General features: G+C 46.2%; 1 protein-coding gene across 1 annotated transcript; it reads right to left on the bottom strand.

Annotated features, from left to right (window-relative positions):
* Positions 1-12,913: 12,913 nt before the first annotated feature.
* On the bottom strand, positions 12,914-13,307 carry LOC146027214 (ER membrane protein complex subunit 6-like). The gene has a single exon (XM_083158170.1). It carries the CDS (start codon positions 13,277-13,279, stop codon positions 12,914-12,916), a length of 366 nt encoding a protein of 121 aa, XP_083014296.1. The 5' UTR covers positions 13,280-13,307.
* Between the last annotated feature and the right edge of the window lie 10,502 nt (positions 13,308-23,809).

Here is a 23,809-nt window from a genome sequence, read left to right as displayed (position 1 = left end):
GTATGTAACGCCACCCGCTCCCCTTCGCACGCAGAGTTCTACGCACGGCTGTTTAGCATAAACAACTATTCGCAGCCTTGGGTGCGGGGCCGAAATCTTTTTATGGTCGCTGACCATTGAATGATTTTTCCAGCGCTCGCAGACGTAAGACACCTCTCTGGTGTGCAGGAAGTGGGCAGGCAGCCAGTGGCGTAACTACTGTAAGGCAGCCCCAGGGGGAGCAAGCCACAGTTGGGCCTGTGTGGGCGCTGGCACCCGCTCAACGCACTGAAATGCTGCTGTCTGCCGCTGCCCACTTGCTGAGCACCGGAGGCTAGTCAGCTGCAGCGCAGGTGCGGCCATGGCAGAGATGAAAAATCCCCCACTGATTCTATTGACTGTACACAGAGCCAGCTATTGGCTACTGTGTACAGGATGGGCGGGCGGATGGACATGATAGGGCGGCCTGGGATGCGTCTGAGCCAAGGGAAGCAGCAGTGTCTGCCGGTCTCTCTTCCTCTATCCTGCTTCTCCATTATGCGTATGACGTCATCACATCACTGGGGAAACATGCTGGAGAGAATTCCGGGTGGCGGGGGGGGGGGGGGGGCATTCTCATGGGAACACCCAGCGTTTCCGCCCCCAGCCCTCCCTCCTCACAAAGAATGGCCTGGCAAGTGTCTAACTTCGGCCCGTTCTGAGTGTTACAGAATTAGGCTCGATGTTTGATAAATGGCAGTTAGCAGCTGATTGGTTGGTGGTCTATCACTCTCCATCTTATCACTTTTCAAGCTTAGTACATCTGTGAGCGGTAAATCATGTTCTACTGTGTAACAGATTGCCAAATGTTGACTCGAAGAGGTGCCCAGCACACTGACCCCCGTGCAGCGTATTCATGCCTGGTCCTGTCGTTAGGATGACTCTTTTTTCCTGTGTTAAGTTTTCTTTTGAGAGGTAATTGTTTTAGTTTTAGGTTTCTTTGTGGCTTTTACTCATTGAGGTCACATGACAGAACACTTCTTTCATACTCCCGCCGGACAGCAAGTATGTAAGTCCTGACAACTTGTTCCCAGCTGTGATTATCTCCCCGGCTGCCAATTGATCTATTAAAGTATTATCACAGAATGTAAAAAATCCCTGTAACAAAACAAAACTCTGTCTTACAACCAGAAAAAATGCTGCAGGTGTGCTCTGAATGTCTCTCCGTAACCTCACACTTGGAAAAGACTGTAGATTGATTAGCGAAACATGAAAAGGCCTTCATCTCGCACCTGACAATGCCGTCTTTCAGCTGCCTATCTGACGTTCTACCGACAAGCAAATGTGACCAAAGTAATTGTCTCAGGTGGAAGATGTTTTGATGTGAGTGGTGTGATGACGCCTAGTCTGTAATCTTTTCTAAGTAGTTGCCTGCGTACTTTAATTTAATTTATTAGTTATTGTGTCCAATTGGGAAAGGACAAATTAGAAAAGTTCAAATATAACTAAATTATTTTATTGGAATCACTTAGCACAACTATGTAATGTACAGAACGGATTATTAACAGTGACATTTACTTATACAGAGCAAGTATATTCCTTTGTGCTTTACATTTGGTATTAACTGATTTTTTTTTTTTTATATACATTTTATTAATGAGATGTCATGGAAACATGGGTGAAAGACAAAATGAAGAACCTTCGCAGAGGTTCATAAACGGGTTAAAGTATGCATAAACAACATAATACATCTCTTATTTTTAGGAATAATAATATACTCAAAAATAATAGAAAGATAGTGCAGAAAAAGCCAAGAAAAATAAAGACTTTTTTATTTGGTATAACTGTTTATACAGTATTGTCTGTTGTAGTCATACTTTCCTACTTGTTACCCGGGTGGTAGAATGACCAAAGAAACATCCACTTGGGAACAGTTGGGGTGTGGCCTTAACAAAGAGGCGTGGCCTTGCTGCACGTGAAAACATCAAGGTAAACTCCTAATATACAACTGTAGTATATGCAGCACTACTTTGTATTAGTGCTGCATAGTGAATGGCTTAGTGCTGCATAGTGAAGGGCTTAGTGAAAGGCTGGCAGGAGCCTGGGCCAGCACCTGCCAGCCCTTCAAACAGGCTGAGAACTGATAAATAGTACCAACTCCTTCCTCACATCTGTGCCCCTGGCAAGGAGGAGCAGGGGTATGGGATCTCAATTTTTATCATTGTGTTGAGTGGGTTAGGGTTATGCTGGCCATACATCAGACCAACTTCCCTCCACCATACAACTAGTTGGTTCGTTTGAATGGATATCTGGTATTGGATGGGAGCAAATGACAATCTGAAATTTGCTCACAAGCTCAAGAAAATGGACAAAAACATTCAGTCAGCTTGGTAAAATAAAACAGATTCAACTACAGCACCGTGTCGGAGCGAAAATTTGTATCCAATTCCAGATTTTGGAAGCAAATTATATTTACTCCCATCCAGTACCAGATTGTTATTTCATTCAACCAACTAGTTCAATGGTTGGATGGAAGTTGGGCTAATGTATGACCAGCATTTGGCACTAGGGGGAGAGTTAAGGTTAGGTTTCATCAGGCAGTGGTGTAACAATAGACTCCGCAGTCGCGGGGAGGCGCTTAGTAAGTGTGGGCGCTAAGGGTCTGTGGGGCTATGGATGCACTGCACTGCTCTGCCTTAACTGGGGGGTGATTTTGAGCGCTAGGGGCACGTGTTCTGTGTGATGTACAGAATGCTGCCCTCTGGTTTAGGGTTGCCGCCCTTACAGAAAGCTTTAGCGAAGAAAAGAGAGCCAGTAGGCGCCTTCTGTACACTAAAAAATGTTTTAATCAACAATCAACATACAAGTATCACAATTCACAAACACATAACATGTACCTATGCATGCATGCAAAAGAGATAAAAGCTAAAAAATAAAAAATTAAATAAAAATAAAAATAAAGTAAAAAATCTTAATAAGATCTCAAATATAATTAAAAGAAACTATAGATTACTTAGCACAGACCCTATCTTGATGAGGAACCTAGAAAAAGAACCCACGATCATCTTCAAACGAGCACGGAATTTAAAAAAATATATTGGCACCAAGTTTCTTCAAATCAGATACCAGAAAGGTGGGAGCACAAAGCACAATTGCGGGTCCCAAAATGGTAGGATTTTATAGGTGTAATCACACACAATGTATAACCTGTAAGCACGTAATCAATAAGACACAAAAGGTCACATCTACAAACTCAGGTAAAATGTTTAATATAGAATCATTTATCAATTGCACCACCAACTATGTAATATATCTGCTCACCTGTTCCTGTAATACGTATTATGTAGGTCGTACCATTCGACCCCTTAAGGTCAGAGTGTTAGAGCATAGGAGGAATATCCTAAAGAAATGCACAAATCACAGTGTCCCCCGCCACTTTGCGGAGGTTCACGCTAGTGACCCCTCCGGCCTAAGAGTTGTGGGCCTGGAACACATAGCTACTACAAGCCGGGGAGGAGATCGATTTAGGAACCTGTGCCGACAGGAAGCGGCCTGGATACTAAAGTTACAAACTCTAAAACCGCAGGGCCTAAATGAAACTATAGATCTCGAATTCATCTAAATCCTACCCTCCCCGCGTCTGGTCCCATTCCATCGGATCTAACTATTCTGCTCCTTCCTCTTCTCCCCCCCCCTCTCTCTGCCCCCCTCCCTCGGATATTTGTAATGTGATTGTAGTTCAGGTACTTATGTAGTATCTGGGCTGCCGAAATCGGGAGATCGCATCGCATCGCATGCGACCATGCGATTCGATGCGATGCGATGCGATGCGATGACCCGATTTTTCCATAGGAATCAATGTTAAAATGGACTGAGTCCATTTTAACATGGAATTCAATGGGAAAAATGGGTCCTTTTCATACCCCTACTATCCAAGTGGGCATGGAGTTGGATATAAACCTGTGGCGAGCGTAGCGAGCCACCGAGCCCGAAGCGTGGCGAGCGAAGCGAGCCCCGCGAGGGGACGAATACCGTCCCCTCGCGGGGCTCGCTTCGCTCGCCACGCTTCGGGCTCGGTGGCTCGCTACGCTCGCCACAGGTTTATATCCAACTCCATGCCCACTTGGATAGTAGGGGTATGAAAAGGACCCATTTTTCCATAGGAATCATTTTAACATTGATTCCTATGGAAAAATCGGGTCATCGCATCCGATATCGGATGCGATGCGATGCGATGCGATATCGCATCGCATCGCATCTGATTGTATGCCTTAACTTAAGGCATACAATCAAAAAATCGGCAGCCCAGATACTACATAAGTACCGTAGTTCACATGCGCATATATATGCATACATACTTGCTCAGATCATATATAAAAAAAAAAAAATTCAGATTCATTATATGCACTATTATCTGTATATAGCAATAAATATGTCAACTTTTGCTAAATATAGGCCCAGGATCAATATTAGTATATGTTATCATACTAGTGGCCTCATGACTATTGTTATTGTGTCATCACCCATCATCTGTGGGGATAGCAACGTTCAAGAACTTGCATAGAATATGTGTGTATATGTACCTTTAAGTAGTTCAGATGGCTATTTAATTTCCTTCTCCAAAAGCATGATTTGTTTTCTCGATTTGTTTTCTCGAATTGATACAGAATAGCGTCAATCTCTAGACTATAGATAATCCCTGTCTCTACTTCTGACTGAAAAATCGACATGGGCACAGAATTTCTGTGTCCACTTTTCCTTATGTTGTAGTATGTAGGTCCCTTTAAGAGCAAATTAACCTGTGGTGATTCTAAGTAAATAATCCATGCTCACATGCATGCGGGTGTAAAAACAAATTGCTGCACTGAATGTTAATTGATAGTGCAACACTATGGGTATATTCTTTATGTCCCATGGTGATTATAAATCAACGGATTGTACCCAGATGCATGGAGGTATGAAATTGTTTATGCATACATATAAAAATATGTATGTATATGAGAATATAATTAAGAACTAAAAATTAAAAACTAACAATAAATGTATAGTGAAAATAAATAAATTATCAAATCCATTACTAGTCTGTCAGTGTAGCACCATGTGCACTTTTTTTTATAGATCTTTTTATTGATGTATGTAACTTCTTAACACTTTGTGTGGTTCTATTCTATTGCATTTGCTATATGCCACTATTGCTCTCTGTAAGATAGAGTCCTAGAGCCAGTAAAACAACATGGACTATGGTAATTAGAGACATACACCTGTATACAATTAGCCTACAGGTATAAGATCAGCCCCCAGTATGGAACTCCTCATTCCTGAATTGAAAAAGCTGCCTGAGTGCAGCGAAACTAGTTTTCGTGAGGAGTCAATTGTGGACATTGCAGCCAGACACCCAAAGGGATACAGCAGCGACACATGACCGACCTCTAACTACCGGTCCCCGGCTACGTTTACCAGCAAGGATCTGATCCCCGAGATAGGCACCTTCAGACACTGCGGCGTGTTCTACTACTGCCGGCCGCGTACACTGAGGCCAGTGCGGTAACGCCGACACAGCATACTGGGCGCAAGCTCATGACAGTGAGAAGGTAACACCAGGGGATTCAGTCTATTCGCATCCACGAGTATCGGGACTGCTGGAGTGACAACTACCCAGCATTGAATACCAACAATACTGACGTGTCGACCCCGCGGGTGATAGTGCTGTATTCCACAGTACGGACGCCACCAACTAATATCGGGCATCCAACAGAGAGTGCTAAGCAAGTGGTCTATTTACCTTGGATTACAAACTGTTCAGTATTACATCTCTGGACACTAACATCTTGCACAGCCCTGGACCCTTGTTGGGATTATAATTACTGGCATCCACACCATCCAATCAGGACTCGGTAATTATCTGATGCAGACTTTTTACTTTATTTTTATTTAATTTTTAATTTTTTAGCTTTTATCTCTTTTGCATGCATGCATAGGTACATGTTATGTGTTTGTGAATTGTGATACTTGTATGTTGATTGTTGATTAAAACATTTTTTAGTGTACAGAAGGCGCCTACTGGCTCTCTTTTCTTCGCTACTGCTCTGCCTTACCCTGCTGCTTGTCCATGATGTCGCCGTGTGTGTCCGGAACCCGCAGACAAGAAGATCTGCGGGTTCCGGACACACACCCGGTGTTGGCAAACAGCACAAGCGGGGTAAGGCAGGGTTGAGGGCGGGCGGGCTTTATTTTTCCAGGGAGGATGGGGGGGCTGCCAAAATGTCCAGGGGGGGGAGGGGGGGTGCTGAATTTATAGTTACACAATCAGGGGAGGGTTACAGTTAGGCAGTAGAGGGGAGAGTTAGGTTAAGACTACAGGAGGGTAGGTTAGACACTAGGGTTATAGTTAGGCTAAAGGAGGGAGGGTCAGGGTTAGGCAGTAAAGGGACAGAGTAGGGTTACATAGGGCACTAGGTGGAGAGTATGGGTTATGCTACAGGAGGGAAAGTTAGGGGGAGAGTTAGGGTTGGGTTACAGGAGGGGAGGATGAGCATTAGGAAAGGGAGATAGGGTTATGCTACAGGAGGGAGGTTAGGGGAAGACACTAGGGGGAGAGTTAGGGTTGGGTTACGGGAGGGGAGGGTAAGTACTAGGGAGAGAGGGTTATGCTACAGGAGGGGAGGTTAGGGGTAGACACTAGGGGGAGAGTTAGGGTTGGGTTACGGGAGGGAAGGGTAAGTACTAGGGAGAGAGATAGGGTTATGCTACAGGAGGGAGGTTAGGGGTAGACACTAGGGGGAGAGTTAGGGTCGGGTAATGGGAGGAGAGGGGGAGTACTAGGGAGAGAGATAGGGTTATGCTACAGGAGGGGAGGTTAGGGGTAGACACTAGGGGGAGAGTTAGGGTTGGGTAATGGGAGGGTGAGTACTAGGGAGAAAGATAGAGTTATGCTACAGGAGGGGAGGTTAGGGGTAGACACTAGGGGGAGAGTTAGGGTTGGGTTACGGGAGGGGAGGGTGAGTACTAGGGAGAGAGATAGGGTTATGCTACAGGAGGGAGGTTAGGGGTAGACACTAGGGGGAGAGTTAGGGTTGGGTAACGGGAGGGGAGGGTGAGTACTAGGGAGAGAGATAGGGTTATGCTACAGGAGGGGGGTTAGGTGCTAGGGGTAGAGTTAGTGTTAAGATCTGGGAGGGGAGCGTTAGGCATTAGGGGGGGATTTGGGTTATACTACAGGAGAGGAGATTAGGGTTATGCACTGATGTGGAATATCTTGTCAACGTGGTCATAACATAATGTTCTTTATTCTTTCCTTTGCTGCGTGGTTTCTGTGATATAAATACAGAATATGTTATTTCTAATTTTGCCTTTATAATCCTAGGACATAAGTATACGACGGTACAAATCTGCCTGTGACTGACACATTTTAAGATGATTTCATTGGAAACTACTGTAGCAGTGATGTAAGTCAGATAATGAGGATGATATTTGTGCAGTGCAGTGAGGCGCAGGCCTGTCCTATGAGGTGCATCTCATACTGAACATCTGCTGTATATGAGTCAGGTGTTGTGTATGGAGCTGTCAGTCAGAGATAGGACTGAGGTGACATTTTACTGCAAGACTTTTCCATAATCCAGACTTTGCTGGGTGACTAACTCATATCAAACAGCTTTGCGGGCAGACAAGGCCTCTGTGAGGTAATGTGTTAAGCCCTGTATGTGTGGTCGCGTAGACTCACAGTTGGGGAGACACCCTCATACTGCTGTCAGGCCCTTTACCATAACAATTCAACCAAATCTTTACTCTAAACTAGTGGTTCACAAAGTGAGAGCCGCGGCCTTTTGGGGTCCTCAGGACACTCGCAGAAAGGACTCGGTTTGGTGGCACGGGACTAATTCAATCATTTATGGTTAATGTAGTGAATCCTGTCCCTAACCACATAACTGGACCTAAGGATGATAAACACATATTACTAAAATGAATATTTTTTCTCAGTTATGCTGGACATACATCAGAATCATATCTTTCCAACCAGCCAACTAATTGGGTGGTTGGAAAGATAATCTGGCAGTGCATGTACCAGCCTGTTGGACATAACTGCTGGTGCAGACACTGGGAGCCCTGGGACTCCTGTCTGCAGAGGTGGTGGCAGAGCAGGAAGAGAGGAGGAGAATTAGGGCCTGATTCATAGAAACATAGAAACATAGAATTTGGCGGCAGATAAGAACCACTCGGCCCATCTAGTTTGCCCCTTTTTTAAACATGTTACCTCAAACCATATTTCTTTGTAAGGATATCAATATGCCTATCCCAAGGAGGTTTACATTGTGCTACTGTATTTGCCTCTACCACCTCTGATGGGAGGCTATTCCACTTATCCACTACCCTTTCTGTAAAGTAATTTTCCTCATATTTCCCCTGAATCTCTCTCCCCTGCATGTCGGGTCCCAGAGTGAGCATCATGGCCGTTGCTAAGCAGCCAGGACGTCATGGCACTTCCGTGACCAAACTTCCGGGGCTGGTTGCCGGGCAGCCGGGATGCTCCCCTCCTGCTTGGCGTGCTTTCCCGCAATGGTTGCCTAGGCAACGGGGACGCCATAGAGGCGCTGAGTAGCAGGGGATAGTTAATACCTGCGGTAGCAGCTGCGTGCCGCTTATTGCTGGGCATGTCTTGGTAGGGAGTGGTTCAGGCTCCTTTATAGGTGGATCAGTTTTGCTAGACAGATGCTGTCTGTCCTGTTTGTAGTTCTCCGCGGCTGTTCTGTCATAGTATTCAATGAGCATTATCGCGATGTGCACAAAATCCTGTTTAGGATTCGCTGCACATTCGCAGGGTTCCGGAGGGCTGGAGCATTCGCTGCCAGCCCTCCCTCTCATCCTATTCAATGCTGCAGGGGCTCCTGCCCCTGACAGCGATTTTGCAGGGAGCTGGGGGACGGCGGCAGACAGGGAGATGGAAGCCTCCCTGCCTGCGTTGGAATGTGTGTGGGGGGGGGGGGTAGGGGGGGCTCCCGGGGATCAACTACTGCTGATTCCTCTCCCTATGCAATTAAGCATCTGACTTGCCTTCTTCATTGCTTTGTTACATTGCCTACCTGCCTTTAAGTCACCTCAAAGAGTGTTTGCTAAGCAGCAGTCATTTGCTGCCCAGCCGAACATCCAAACCCCCCACCCGCCGCCGCCAGGGTCCATGTGCCAGCATCTGTGTGTCAGCAGCTGTATCGCCATGTGTCAGCATCTGTCGGTGTGTCAGTATCTGTGTCAGTGTCTGTCTCTGTTTTAGCGTCTGTCTGTGTGACAGTGTCAGCATGTGTCTGTATGTCTGCATCCTTGTGTCCGTGTGTCAGCATCTGTTTGACACATGCACAATTTTTTTTCTTTTAAATATTCAAACATGCCGGAGTGTTCACACAAGTTGGATGGTTTGAGGAAAGTTGGTCTGAGGAATGGCCGGCATAAGAAACTTTCGGCCTAGGGGTGCCATTAAAAGAATTTTAAAAGTTTTAATGGATCAACCCTTTCTAAATTGTTATAAATGTACCTAATAAATGCATTGTACCATTGTTATTGCTATAAACCACGGCATGATTCATCCTCCCAATCGCATCGCAGCAGCGTTAGCAGATGCATCATTTAAACATTACTTCTGCAAAGGCAGAGCTTGGGTTTAATCAGATGTGAGAAACTAGAAATATAAAATGTATTTAAATCAAGTGTTAAAGGAAAATATAAACTGTTTAGAAGTAGGTTTATATGTTTGTTCTGGCTGCTACGTACCTCCCAACTGTCCTGCTTTTGCACAGTGTCTATTCCTGCAGCCAGAGGGGCTGGGGGCATGGCTAGCACCTCACAGAGCCATTGGCCAACCCCCCACAGTCATGAAAATGGGGGCATGGCCTTGTGGGAGTGTCGCGGGTATAGGCCACTCCCTCAAAATGTCAGTGTCCCTCTTTCTGCTTCTCCAATGTTGGGAAGTATGCTACTATGTATTACGTCAGGGTGAGGAAGACGAAGGGCTGGAGCAGGGGCAGATTGGGACTTGAATCCAGCCCGGGAATCTTCCTGCAGAGCGCGCGGGGGGGGGCACGAGGAGTGGTGGGGAAGGAGTGGCGGCGGCAGTGTAAGTAGGGGGGGGCGAGTGGTGGCGGCGGTGTAAGTAGTGTGGGGGGTGGTAGCGGCGGTGTATGTATATGTAATGCACGGGGGGGGGCTCATCTGCGGCTTCTTCTTTCTGCTAGCCGGGTATCTGAGGCGGAGGGGGAACGGGAGTTGGGAGCCAGCTTGAAGGTTCATGGGAGGTGCTGTGCGCATGTGCACCAGCCCTCCCGTGGGGGGTTTTGGATTTGGGCAAAGTGCCGTGGCTGCTGCCCGCGGCCCAGGGGGAAGCGCGGCCGGCCCGTTTTTAATGAGTTTTGGGCCGGCCCACGAGGAAATGGCCCGGTTTCCCGGCGGACCAATCCACCCCTGGGCTGGAGTCTCTGGCCACATTCTAAATGCAAATGGATTGGAAAAGTAATGCTAATGTTACTGTAGACACGTCCTGATGCCCACTCGTCGTCATGCCCCACCTTCTCTGTGCCCGAGAACAGCCATCATTATGATAATCGGCAATCATATCTACTACGTGCTAGGTACAACTGAAACAGGTACTTCTTCAGAATAACTGTGATTCATGGGGGTATCTCTAGCTACATGCCCAAGAAACACCCACAACACTCCCATAAGAGGATTTGCTGAGTTTGGTACTCCCACTTGACACCCAGAAATGTTATTTTTGAAGAGAAATGTCCAAGATGCATTAGAGAAATAAAGACATTGCAAAGATAACTTTCCAGTTTACTAAAACCGCTATGATGCTGCTGAATTCAGACCTGTATGCAACTTTAAATCCAGCCCATAATGCATCCAACCAGTGGCAGTTGCAGAGGTGGAGATGCAACGCAGTAAAAAATTCAAAAAGTGGAACCACGCCAACTGCCACTTTAAATACTGCCAACATCGCCGACCGGGCTCACTTCCAGTGGGAGTGGCTTAACTATATGAATTTTGGACTGTGCTGCAGCCCCATCTCCAGAGCCACCACTGCATAAAACAGAACTGCACATATAAGTTACATGGGGTCTATGAATTAAGCCTTGGAGAGAAACATGATGGAGATGAAGTACCAACCAACAGGGCAGCTGAGAGGTATGCCAGGCCCCAGTAAAATTTTGGGGATGTGACCTAATCACGGGAGGCGCGGCCACCTCCAACGATTAGTCCAAGCCCCCAAAATGTTTAAGGTGTGTGGGAAAAAACTCTAAAATTGAGGGCGGAGTGTTATTGCCCACCCCTCCACACCTCAGCAGCAGCACACACCTACAGCATGTTCTGTGCTGAAAGCAGGCTCAGTATGAGTTCTCACACTGTCAGTGAGACAGATAGCTTATTGGCTGATACTTTATCTCTGTCCACTTTATCTGTCTCCAAGGATTAGTACATAGACTTCTATGGTATTGATTGAAAAATATATACTACTTTGAGAATAAAAAACATGCAGCAGTCTTTAATAATTTGCCGAGTGTGGCCATATGCAATGTGACCACACCAGCTTGGGCTTTCCCTGACATGGTCGTATCTCTGCGGCTGCTGTGGTAACTCCCCCCCCCCCCATCTTCCATTCATTAACAGTACTTGCTGTAACCCCCCCTCTGGCAACGAACTTCAAAATTTTACTATTCTAATGGTGAAGAATCATCTTCTTAATTCAGTATGGAATTTATTTTCCTCGAGCCTCAGTACATGACCGTGTGTCCTAAGTATAGACCTGTCACTGAACAAAACATCCCCCAGTTCCATATGATTCCCAGTCCTGTATTTGAACATACGAATCATATTTCCTCTCAACCTCCATTTCTCCAGTAAAAATATACTGTATTCAGCCTGGTTAGCCTATCTTTGTATTCTAGTGATTGAAGACCTTTTACTAGCTTAATCGCCCTTCTCTGTACCTGCTCCAAGGTAACTGATTTTTGGAAATATCCCCAAAATTGACGATTGTTTAAGAAGATATAATATGCAAATAAGATTGCTATTATTTAGATAATTTTATAATTAAAAAAATACATATTTTTACGTTTTTTGTAAAAAATATTACCCATTAAGTGGTTAAATAGGCAAACAAAATATATGTACTATTTAAATATAGTATCAAATGATGATATCAACATGTATATACAGAATCATTGAGAATAGCATAACAAGAGTGGGGGCTGATTCCCCCTTAAACAGTGGATCCCATCACGGCGTAAAGAGAGAAGGGAGTCATGACTGGGGTCAGAGTAGGGGCAGAGGGGAGGTATCTACTGTGTCCAATATGCTGGTATAAATATTTCTGGTTTTAGATAATTCCTAGAATTAAACGCTCTGGGTATTCAGGGCCTGGGATAGACAGCTAAATCCGGCATGGGTGTGCGCACCCGGCGACCCGAAAGGTTCCGCCTGTGCATGCGCAGGCGCGCAACATCGGTACTGCGTGCGAATGTATCTGTTTGGTTGCCCGTAGCAACATCCCATAAGAAATGGAACTCACAGCTTAGTAAATTTCTCATATAGATAATATATGTATTATACCAGGCTGATTCTATGTATGACTATATGTTAGGAACAGACATAAAGTTGCCCTATATTCCAGTATTACAGGTCTTATAGGATACCTATCATTTTATAGAATGCCCTTCACAAATGCTAGCTAGAATCTGTTCGGTTGCTATAGGCAACTTCTCCACTTGGAAGGTGTAAAACATTTCCCCCTTGTTGGGGACAGCAGGCGAATATTGGTCATAGAGTAAGAAGGAGGTTTTCCTATATTCAGATCTGCTGATGGGTGTCTGGTGGTCGGACCTGTTGGCCGTATGGGCACCTTCAGTACATCTGCCACCTACCTGCTACAATATTAGTGCGATTTGGTTATAAATGCCGGTGCATGGCCAATTCATTCTTTAATTTCCATATAAGAGATATTTTCTGTATTTACAGTAGATGGTAGTTTAAGGAAAGTCCAGAACAGGACATAGGTAAAGAGGCCACCGATTAGCCCCCCAGTAAAAAGAGGCCTCCTAGATTTTAAATATTTATTCCACCTCCATCCAGACTTTAACACTAAGAGCAAGGAGAGGAGGAAAGAAGCGAGGAAGTAAAATATGAATCCATACAGGCCAGTTAGGCTATGGATACCAGCTGTGGCTCCAGAGAGGGCAGAGACCGATGTCCTGCAATAGTCAAGAACTGCCGCATTCCCTCGTACTGCAGCTTCACTTATAAAATGCGGACCTTCTCTCTTCAGGGCTATGGCAGCCATTGCTGAAATTCTATGGGTATCTTCTACAGCTCCGTTGAGAATTCTTTGCTGTCTCCCTTACCGGCGGCCTCCTCACGTCCCTTCCACCACACCAGCCTCACTCACAGCAAGCACTCCACCATCTTCAGAAATCACGGTGGGGGGGGGGGCTATATTGTTAATGATATCGACGGTGAGGGTCATCTAGTGTGTATGGGGTTTAAGGGAAATAATATTTTTTTTTTTTTTTTTTTTTTTTTTTTTTTTTTTAATAAACTTTTTTATTGGGTTTTTTTTTTCATTCAAGTAGAACAAATCAGATACAAAACAATTTGAATGGTACAAGAGTGTCAATGTGATCCATATCAAGCATTAGTTATACAGTAGTTGTACAGTATGCTTATGTTTTATTTTATACATTAGGCTGTATTTTGTAATGCTATGTCGAAATCTAGGGAAAATATATTCTAGACTCTAATCTTTCACATTCTCTGCAATATGTAGAAATTTTTTATATTAAACTAACTAGTATGTAAGTCTATAGTCACAGTCTATCTAGATACACAGCTTGATTTGAGGACGAGAGTATAGAAAAATAAAGGGAAATAATATTGTTAACGATATTGTTCAGGGATGTCACCGGGACCCCGCTGAATTTGCCGATCATTGGCTACATTGACAAAATTGACCTGCATGTTCAGCCGACGGGGGGGTTGTTATCGATATGCGGCCCTTCTGAGTGATATTTTTTAATATCGGGTAGTGTATATGGGACTTTAGAGTTTTTTGGAAATACCTTGTTTTCTTTACTAGTGTCTTCTTTTCTTCATATTGGCCTTCACATTTTACACAGTAGCTCTTAGCAACTTCCTGCCCTCTGACCCCAACATTCTTCTGCCTATTGGAAGCTTCCCTTGTTCATCAATCTTACTGGAGTCTAAATTTTAAGGGAGATAAGCAAAAAATAGCATACACATCAGCAGTGTGTCATATAAAGTATTATAGGCAGGGCTATTTTTCTGCAGGCTCTAGCAGGAACTGTGGCCCTTATTCTAGTTCACTCTTTCTGACAAAATATTTCTTAGATGGACAAAACTATGAGCACTGCAGTAACACCTGCCTTACCTGCAGTGCACATGGTTTTGTCCATCTAAGAAATATTTTGTCAGAAAGAGTGAACTAGAATAAGGGCCACAGTTCCTGCTGGAGCCTGCACAAAAATAGCCCTGATTATAGGGGTAACAATACATACATCTGGAGGAGGTCGACTGACAGAGGCATAGCGAGGGCAGAGCCGGTGGAGCACCAGCTCCGGGCGCCGGATGATAACATGGCGCCGGAGCCGTGCCGGCACCGCCAGCTCGCCCGCTTCTCTGGCTGCTCCCCCGCCCGTTCCCGGCTCCCCGCTGTGTCCGGGAGACGTGCTTCTATTTTAAATCCACGTCTCCCGCTGGACCGCGCTAGCCAATAGGCGCTTGCGGTCCAGCAGCCAATCAGCTGGTGGCTGCTGGACCGCGAGTACCTATTGGCTGGCAGTGCAGCGGGAGACGTGAATTGAAAATAGCAGCACATCTCCTGGACACAGCAGGGAGCGGGCGGTGCTGTGCATTCAGGGCCGGTACAAGCCCTGTCAGCGATCCACGGGGGGAGCCTGGATCTGGATGACGGGCTACCTGGCTGCAGTGTATGTGCCCCGCTCGGCGCCCACAGTCACAGCTGAGCCGCCTGCCTCCCAGCAGCCGGCCACCATCAGCAGCAGCAGGTACTGTGCCCATCCTCTCCCTCCTTCCTCTGTGCCCGGGTAATGCCACCAGCAGCAGCAGAGTTAGTGGGGAATGAGCTCCCTACTAATAAAGTCACCTGTGCTCAAGCCTGGATATTACTAAAACATGCACTGTTAGTGTGCCTTGAGGACCATGGTTGGGAATGCCTCAGCTAGGGGATTTGGAAAACATGGATCGTTGGTAGATCTCGAGGACCGGTTTAGCCACACCTGATAAACTACCTACCATTGCTTTATGTGCAGAAAGAGAAATGGAAGGTGGTTCTGGGCTATGCGGGTCCAGTGATAACCACTAACCAGGTTCTCCCTCTGGTGCGATGATTGAGCACTCGGATACACACACACCAGATGGGAATACGGTTACTAGGTCTGCAAGCATTAGGTAGACACCACTAGGTCGACATACATGAAGGTCGACGTGCATGAAGGTCGAAATGCAGGAAGGTCAACATGACTGAAGGTCGATATGGGTTAGGTTGACAGGGTCATTAGGTCGACATGGAGAAGGTCGACAGTCAAAAAGTCGACATGGGGTTTTCACTCTTTTTTGAGCCAACATGTGCCGACAGGCGGTATTTCATGCCCTACCATCCACTAGGGCATGGTGGGAGAATAAACTAGTGTGCCGAGCATAGCGAGTCAACGTGCCCGAAGCATGGCGAGCGCAGCGGTGCTACGTTTCAGTGTCCATGTCGACTGTGTCAACATTCGGGACAAAAAAAGTGAAAAACCCCATGTCGACCTTCAGTCATATCGACCTTCATGCATGTCGACCTAGTGGTGTTGATCTAATGCTTGTTGACCTAGTTGCTGTCTACCCAATGATCCATAATCTGTCTACCCAATGAAAACCGGCTGCCACTGGGCGTGTCCATTCCACCCTGTATCCTGCATGTAGTGGCTGCTGCTCAGGCTGTGCGAGGGGGGGGGGGGGGGGGATGGCGTTTCATAGCATCCTGTCATTATCAGTTATATTGTTTCCTCTTTCCACTTTCCTTTGGGATATGAGAGCAGAATGTGAACCCAGGATGGTGTCAGACATCACACATTAATAACCCGGGCCTGTTGCATGTGTCTAGCTTATGTCCTTCTATGGCGCTTGATATCCAAGGCTTATGTATTTGTCATGATCAACTTTCTTTCTTCTATGGTCTGTCACTGACCACTGTGACTGTCATCATTCTGCCTGAATAGAAAAGACATCATTGCCGTTATTGCAGAAATATTACCAAGGTCACCTTCTTGCCTTGCAGGTGTATCAAAGCCTGTGACACAGTGCGCTGCCTGAGAGCATCATAATAATAAGAATAATAGGTTATTCTAGGTCTGATTGTGAGTTGTACGCAAACCGGAAGCAATGCTGATGTAATTGAGCAATTATTTGCAACGTCACACTCAGAAAACCCCTACGGCGCCTGTGTTCCTCTGAGGTGTTATAGCAAATGGCAATAGCTCCAAATGGTATTAGAAACTGATGGGAATTCCTGGGTGATGACTGGGAGGTGGCACGACATCAGAGCAATGGTGGCCATGTTTAGAAAGAATGTACTACTGCCATAGGGCTGGGGCAGTGTTGGTGGTTATAATGATGGTGCGCATATGCTGGCATGTCAGGAATAAGCATCCGAGTACCTGAACATTCAATCACCGAATGTCCACAAGGTGATGGCTGACACGATCCTTTTTATAATATCGCTAAGGCAACTCCAATAACAAATGGAAATATGAGAACTGAACAGTAAAATATTGCGTTAACCCTGGTTTTACAATTCAGTACAGTTGTACAGTGTGTTCTCACGCCAGTGCTTTGTCGTCCCCCCCCCAGCACTGACATCTCCCCGTAGCACTGACTTCTCCCCGTAGCACTGACTTCTCCCCGTAGCACTGACTTCTCCCCTGTAGCACTGACTTCTCCCCTGTAGCACTGACTTCTCCCCTGTAGCACTGACTTCTCCCCTGTAGCACTGACTTCTCCCCGTAGCACTGACTTATCCCTGTAGCACTGACTTCTCCCTGTAGCACTGACTTCTCCCCGTAGCACTGACTTCTCCCCGTAGCACTGACTTCTCCCCTGTAGCACTGACTTCTCCCCTGTAGCACTGACTTCTCCCCTGTAGCACTGACTTCTCCCCTGTAGCACTGACTTCTCCCCGTAGCACTGACTTCTCCCCGTAGCACTGACTTCTCCCCGTAGCACTGACTTCTCCCCGTAGCACTGACTTCTCCCCGTAGCACTGACTTCTCCCCGTAGCACTGACTTCTCCCTGTAGCACTGACTTCTCCCTGTAGCACTGACTTCTCCCCATAGCACTGACTCGTAGCACTGACTTCTTCCTGTAGCACTGACTTCTTCCTGTAGCACTGACTTCTCCCCGTAGCACTGACTTCTCCCTGTAGCACTGACTTCTCCCTGTAGCACTGACTTCTCCCTGTAGCACTGACTTCTCCCCGTAGCACTGACTTCTCCCCGTAGCACTGACTTCTCCCCGTAGCACTGACTTCTCCCTGTAGCACTGACTTCTCCCTGTAGCACTGACTCGTAGCACTGACTTCTTCCTGTAGCACTGACTTCTCCCTGTAGCACTGACTCGTAGCACTGACTTCTTCCTGTAGCACTGACTTCTTCCTGTAGCACTGACTTCTCCCTGTAGCACTGACTTCTCCCTGTAGCACTGACTTCTCCCTGTAGCACTGACTTCTCCCCGTAGCACTGACTTCTCCCCGTAGCACTGACTTCTCCCCGTAGCACTGACTTCTCCCTGTAGCACTGACTTCTCCCTGTAGCACTGACTCGTAGCACTGACTTCTTCCTGTAGCACTGACTTCTTCCTGTAGCACTGACTTCTTCCTGTAGCACTGACTTCTCCCTGTATCACTGACTTCTCCCTGTATCACTGACTTCTCCCTGTAGCACTGACTTCTCCCTGTAGCACTGACTTCTTCCTGTAGCACTGACTTCTCCCCGTAGCACTGACTTCTCCCCGTAGCACTGACTTCTCCCTGTAGCACTGACTTCTCCCTGTAGCACTGACTCGTAGCACTGACTTCTTCCTGTAGCACTGACTTCTTCCTGTAGCACTGACTTCTCCCTGTAGCACTGACTTCTCCCTGTATCACTGACTTCTCCCTGTATCACTGACTTCTCCCTGTAGCACTGACTTCTCCCTGTAGCACTGACTTCTCCCTGTAGCACTGACTTCTTCCTGTAGCACTGACTTCTCCCCGTAGCACTGACTTCTCCCCGTAGCACTGACTTCTCCCTGTAGCACTGACTTCTCCCTGTAGCACTGACTTCTTCCTGTAGCACTGACTTCTTCCTGTAGCACTGACTTCTCCCCGTAGCACTGACTTCTCCCCGTAGCACTGACTTCTCCCTGTAGCACTGACTTCTCCCTGTAGCACTGACTTCTCCCCGTAGCACTGACTTCTCCCCGTAGCACTGACTCGTAGCACTGACTTCTTCCTGTAGCACTGACTTCTTCCTGTAGCACTGACTTCTTCCTGTAGCACTGACTTCTCCTCCCAGCACTGACTTCTCCCTGTAGCACTGACTTCTCCTCCCAGCACTGACTTCTCCCTGTAGCACTGACTTCTCCTCCCAGCACTGCCTCTTCCCCTAATTTTGGCTATGTAGCCAATGATCGGGTCCAGCCTTCTTTCACGGCGCATGTACACTATGCCGAAATCTGCAGTCAGAAACAGGCCCACCAGAGGTCAGATAGTAGGGGGCCCTGTGCATGCTCCAGATGGGCCCCTTTCTTTCTGGCAGTGCAATAAACTCTGGCTCTGTGCCAGAGTTTACAGTGCAGGTCTCTGGGAAAATGGCCCCCGTTACATTCCTGGAGACTCTTCTATTACATATGTGTAGTTCACGGGAAAGTGGCAGCTATGCCATTATTCCAGTGAGTTTTGCTGTTCTACAGTGCAGGCTGATGTGGGAGCGGGTAAGAAATAAGTATTAGGCGCTCTGGTGTGGGCCCCATTACGCCACTGAGGTGGGGCATTTGTAGGCTCAGGGCAAAACTTTATATTTGGGGCCCCTTGATACTTATTAAAGGTAAAAAATGAAAAGTCATGACATGCCCCTCCTGTGGTCCCATGCCATATTGGAGGATAGCTCTAGCCACCCACCAATCAGAAAGCTAACATCCATTCACTGTTTGACTGCAGCTGAGAGGCAGGTAGAGAAGGCTGGACTTTGATTGGTGGATAGCTATAGCCATCCACCAATCAGCATGCTGACAGTCATACACTGTTTGGCTGCAGGCTGGGAAGCAGGAAGGAAATGCTGGACTCTGACTGGTGGATAGTTCTAGCCATCCACAAATCAGCATGGTGACAGCCATACACTGTTTGGCTGCAGACTGGAAAGCAGGGGGAGAATGCTGCTTGGTCGCTTTGTTTGTGACCCACAATCATGGCGACAGACAGCAATCTCTACTGCCTCCCAAGAAGAGGCAGATGCCCACAACCCAATCTGCCCCAGCTCGAAGGCCCATTAGTTAAGATGGCCCACTGGTTGGTACATTTTTAAAAATGTATTAATAACTCTTGTCTATACTAGACATGGTATTTTTAACATTTTCCAGAACTTTTTTTCTTTTTTTTTCTTCTAACTATGTAAAAGTTCATCATCAGAATTCGGTTCCGTGATCAGCATGTTTATATTGTGCATGGAGCTGCAGATGATTATGTCCAGGTGTTTGGTGAGATCGTATTTCCCCCAGTTAGGTACAGTTTGCAGGTTTCTCCATCACATTGTATAACTTCGTAGGAGATCCATGATAGAGAGCATTGAGAAAAGGTCTCATTTAGCAAACTTGGTTCCCTCAGCTGTGAATAGACAGTGATGGATAGGCCAGAAGTCGGAATCTGCAGCTACCAATCAGGAGCCGGCAAGCTGTACAGTATACTGTACATACACATCTGCAGGGCAGCCGAGAGGAATGCCAGGCCCCGGTAAAATTTTGGGGGCGTGGCCTAAGTGTGGGGGGTGTGGGCACCTCCCGCACTTAGGCCACGCTCCCCTGCGGGGCCCCTCCAACTAGCCTGGGCCCGGGTAATTAGTACCCCCCTCTCGGCTGCCCTGCACATTTGTACTTTAAACTAAATCTTGTTCTCATTAGCATTGTATGGAAATCATAAATTTGCCTGAGGCAGACATTGAGCTTGGCTGAACAAATGAGAGAAGGACTGGGGAGTACAGGAAAACTGAGATATCAATATTGCTGGATGCGCCCCCTGCTTATTAGAGCAACACAATGAACTTGTCGAAGGAATAGTTCTGTAAGTGACCCATTATTAGATAAAACTCAGTTGATCGATCTACAGCGTCTAGATAGACAGTCAATACATACCCCCAACATCTGATGTACCGTAAGCAGGACACAAAAATCAGGGGCGTGGCCTAGCAACAAGGAGGCATGTTCTATACTCACAATGCTCTCACGAGACCACGCCCCCATTTTTGACACAGTGGAAATTCACCGCAGAGCAGGGGGCTCTCCCAACTGCCCCTCATGGTGGGACAGGAGGTATGGTCAATAGTTCAAAAGGGTCAAAAGGACGACATGAAAAAAGGTAGACACAGGACACAGGACATGGTTGACAGGAGTTTTTCATAAATTTTAATTTTTAAACCAGCTTGTTCTTACTTCACCATCCATGTCTACATGCAGGGAGAATAAATTAGTATGCTGGGCACTAAGCTCGAAGCATGGGTATGTGCTACACTAAATGGGGGTCCGTGTTGACAGTTGACACGCAAAACATTGTGAAAAACTCATGTCGACCTTTTCAAGTGTCTACCTCTTTCATGTCAACATTTTGACCCTTAAGAACTTTTGATTGTCAACCTTTACCATATCAACCTTTTGACCCTGCCACCCTTTTGCAAGTCGACTTTTTGGGGTCAACCTATTGACTGTCTATCTAGACCAGGCATGTCCAACGTTGGCCCTCCAGATGTTTTGAAACTACACATCCCAGCATGCTTTGCAATATTTTTAGCATTCTCTAATAGCAAAACTGTGGCAAAGCATGCTGGGATGTGTAGTTTCACAACATCTGGAGGGCCAACGTTGGACATGCCTGATCTAGACACTCTCTATATAATAGTCCACACCCAATAAAAGTGGTGTTTACCATTAAAGTATTATAGTGATTGGAGAATCATGATTTTCGACTGTTGATTTAATGATTATAAGATTATGTCTAAACTACAGAAACTTTATCATAGAAGTAGATACATCCAAATTGTCCTGAGAGAGCGCACTCTCTCTCCCCTTCTCTCCCTCTCTTTCTCTCTCTCTCCCCCTCCCTCCCTTTAGCTCTCTCTCTCCCTCCCTTACTATCTCTCTCTCCCTCGATTTCTCATTCTCCTTCCCTCTCTTTCTTTCTCTCACTCTTTTTCTCTCTCTCTTTCTCTCCCTCCCTATTTTAAAATAGGTCGGAGAGCGGCAAAAAATGTGGTGCCTAGGGGCAGCCTGGCACCTAAATTATTATATTATATAGCGCACACATATTCCGCAGCGCTTTACAGAGAATATTTGAACCTTCACATCGGTCCCTGCCCCAGTGCAGAGCTTACAATCTATATTCCCTACCACATATACACGCACACACAGACATTCTAGGATTCATTTTGTTGGGAGCCAATTAACCTACCAGTACAGTATATATGTTTTGGATTTTGGGAGGAAACCACGCAAACACAGGGAGAATATACAAACTCCACACAATTAGAGCCATGGTGGGAATGGAACCCATGATCTCAGTACAGTGAGGCAGTAATGCTAACCATTAAACCTCTGAGCGTCTGATGCTCCCGCCATACTTTTACCCTCAAAGAGACTAAGAAATCCCACCCCTTTAAACATCCTCCCTCCCACCCCTTCCCTTTCCCTCTGCTCCCCTTTCTCCTGAAATAACCAAAACAGAGTCATTTGTTTATGGCGAATTAAAGGTCACATTTATTAATCAGATTACAATATAATCGTAATCGCCTATGTGGCAAAGAAAGCACTGCGGTCCACCAGCCCTCAAACGTAACTGAATCAAGCCGACCGTGGGGGGTTCTGCCTCACCTGTTGCACTTTCTGACCCTCCCCCTTTACCTGTCCTGTGCTTAAGTATGGGTATACGCCCCCAGGGAGGGGCCTGCACCCTAAAGCCCTCTCCTACCTTCCCCCTTCTTTCCTCCTCCTATCTCTTCCTTACTATCTACTTGCCTCCTACCTAACCCCAGCAATATGATAGGGCACACCTCCTGGCCTTGGGAGCCCAGACTAATAGTTTACGGTCTCTCCCAGCTAGTCACCTCTCGCTCCTATTACACATCCGTACTGCCCAGTACGGCAGTGGTCTGGGATGCACAGTGGCAATATTGAAGGGGCCCCCACAATTTACTTGTCCTGGGCCCCCTGCAAGCGTTAAAAAAATAGTTTTTCTTAATGGAGTAAAGGCACCGTTTTATTGGCATTTCTTCAAGTTCCAATAGTAAGTTTTATAAACATGTAAATGACTCAAAACACATCGATCCTAATTGTGATCCTATTGATTTTTGGCCGGCTTACATAACAAAAGCACCTACGGTCCTGCATCTTGATAAATCACATTCCTAAGTGTGTTTTCTCCCCCACTATACCGGAGCTTAATAAAGCTTAGTAAATAACTCAACACTGTATTCCTGACCAATAACCCAGCCCCGTCTATCTCCCTGGAAAAATGTGCTACTCTCAAAAAGAAGTTTATTGACCTAAAGCTGGGTACACATATATACAATCGTCGGGCCGTTCTTCCAATCTGGGGGCAAACGGCCGTTCGATTGTATAGGTGTGTACGCTGTCCCAATTGCTGCTGTGCGACCGATAAACGGCCAAAAACGCTCTTGGCCGTCCACGGTCGGTCGGTCGAAGGTTCTTTGCTGCTTAATATTTCATCCGACAGGACGGCTCCATATCGGAACAAAAGTGAAGTGTGTACGCACCTTCGATCGATATGCTTGACAGTTTGACAAAGCACGGTGGTATGCTGCATTATGAGAGACCCTGTAACCCTTTGCCTGCTGTTTTAACTAATGTGTGTTTAATGCCTCGCTGCCCAACACTTTAGACGCATCACTTTAAGACATTAATCAATGTTGAAGTTTTAATAGTGTGTTATGGTGCCCTAAAAAGAGCTTCCAGCCCACTCTATTAAAACTTCAACATTGATTTAATGTCTTAAAGTGATGCGTCTAAAGTGTTGAGCAGTGAGGCATTAAACAGACATTAGTTAAAAGAGCAGGCAAAGGGTTACAGGGTCTCTCATATACTTCTTCTTGCGATTGTTTGGACGGGAGTACATCGGACGTCGCAAGTAAAATTGTACATATGTGTACGCGCAGAACGGTCGTATGTTTTGGACGGCCGAACGTGTATTCGGTCGATCGAACGGTCGCAAGAAAAAGGAAATTGTACATATGTGTACCCAGCTTAACTCCAGCAAACATCAGCATTTTTTGCATTGACTCATCCTGTCCTCCGTTTATTTTCAAGTAATCCACTGACCACTTTAAAGATAATGGCAGTATCTAGGGATGAGGTATTCAGATACAATCTGCCCGGTGGTTTTCCAATCTGCATAGATTGCATCTGTTTTCTAGATTTCAGCTGTTTTTTCCATCCCCCTAGGTTCAGTGTTTGAGCTTTTTATTTATTAAGATGTTTTCCCCTTTTTTTATTTAGTTTACAAACATTTTTTGTGGTCATTCATTGAAATATACACAC

This window comes from Crinia signifera, chromosome 8, assembly GCF_055691185.1.
Source record: "Crinia signifera chromosome 8, ASM5569118v1, whole genome shotgun sequence".
NCBI lineage: Eukaryota > Metazoa > Chordata > Amphibia > Anura > Myobatrachidae > Crinia > Crinia signifera.
The sequence above is the reverse complement of the archived record's forward strand: the minus strand, read 5'-3'. Positions and strand labels throughout refer to the sequence as shown.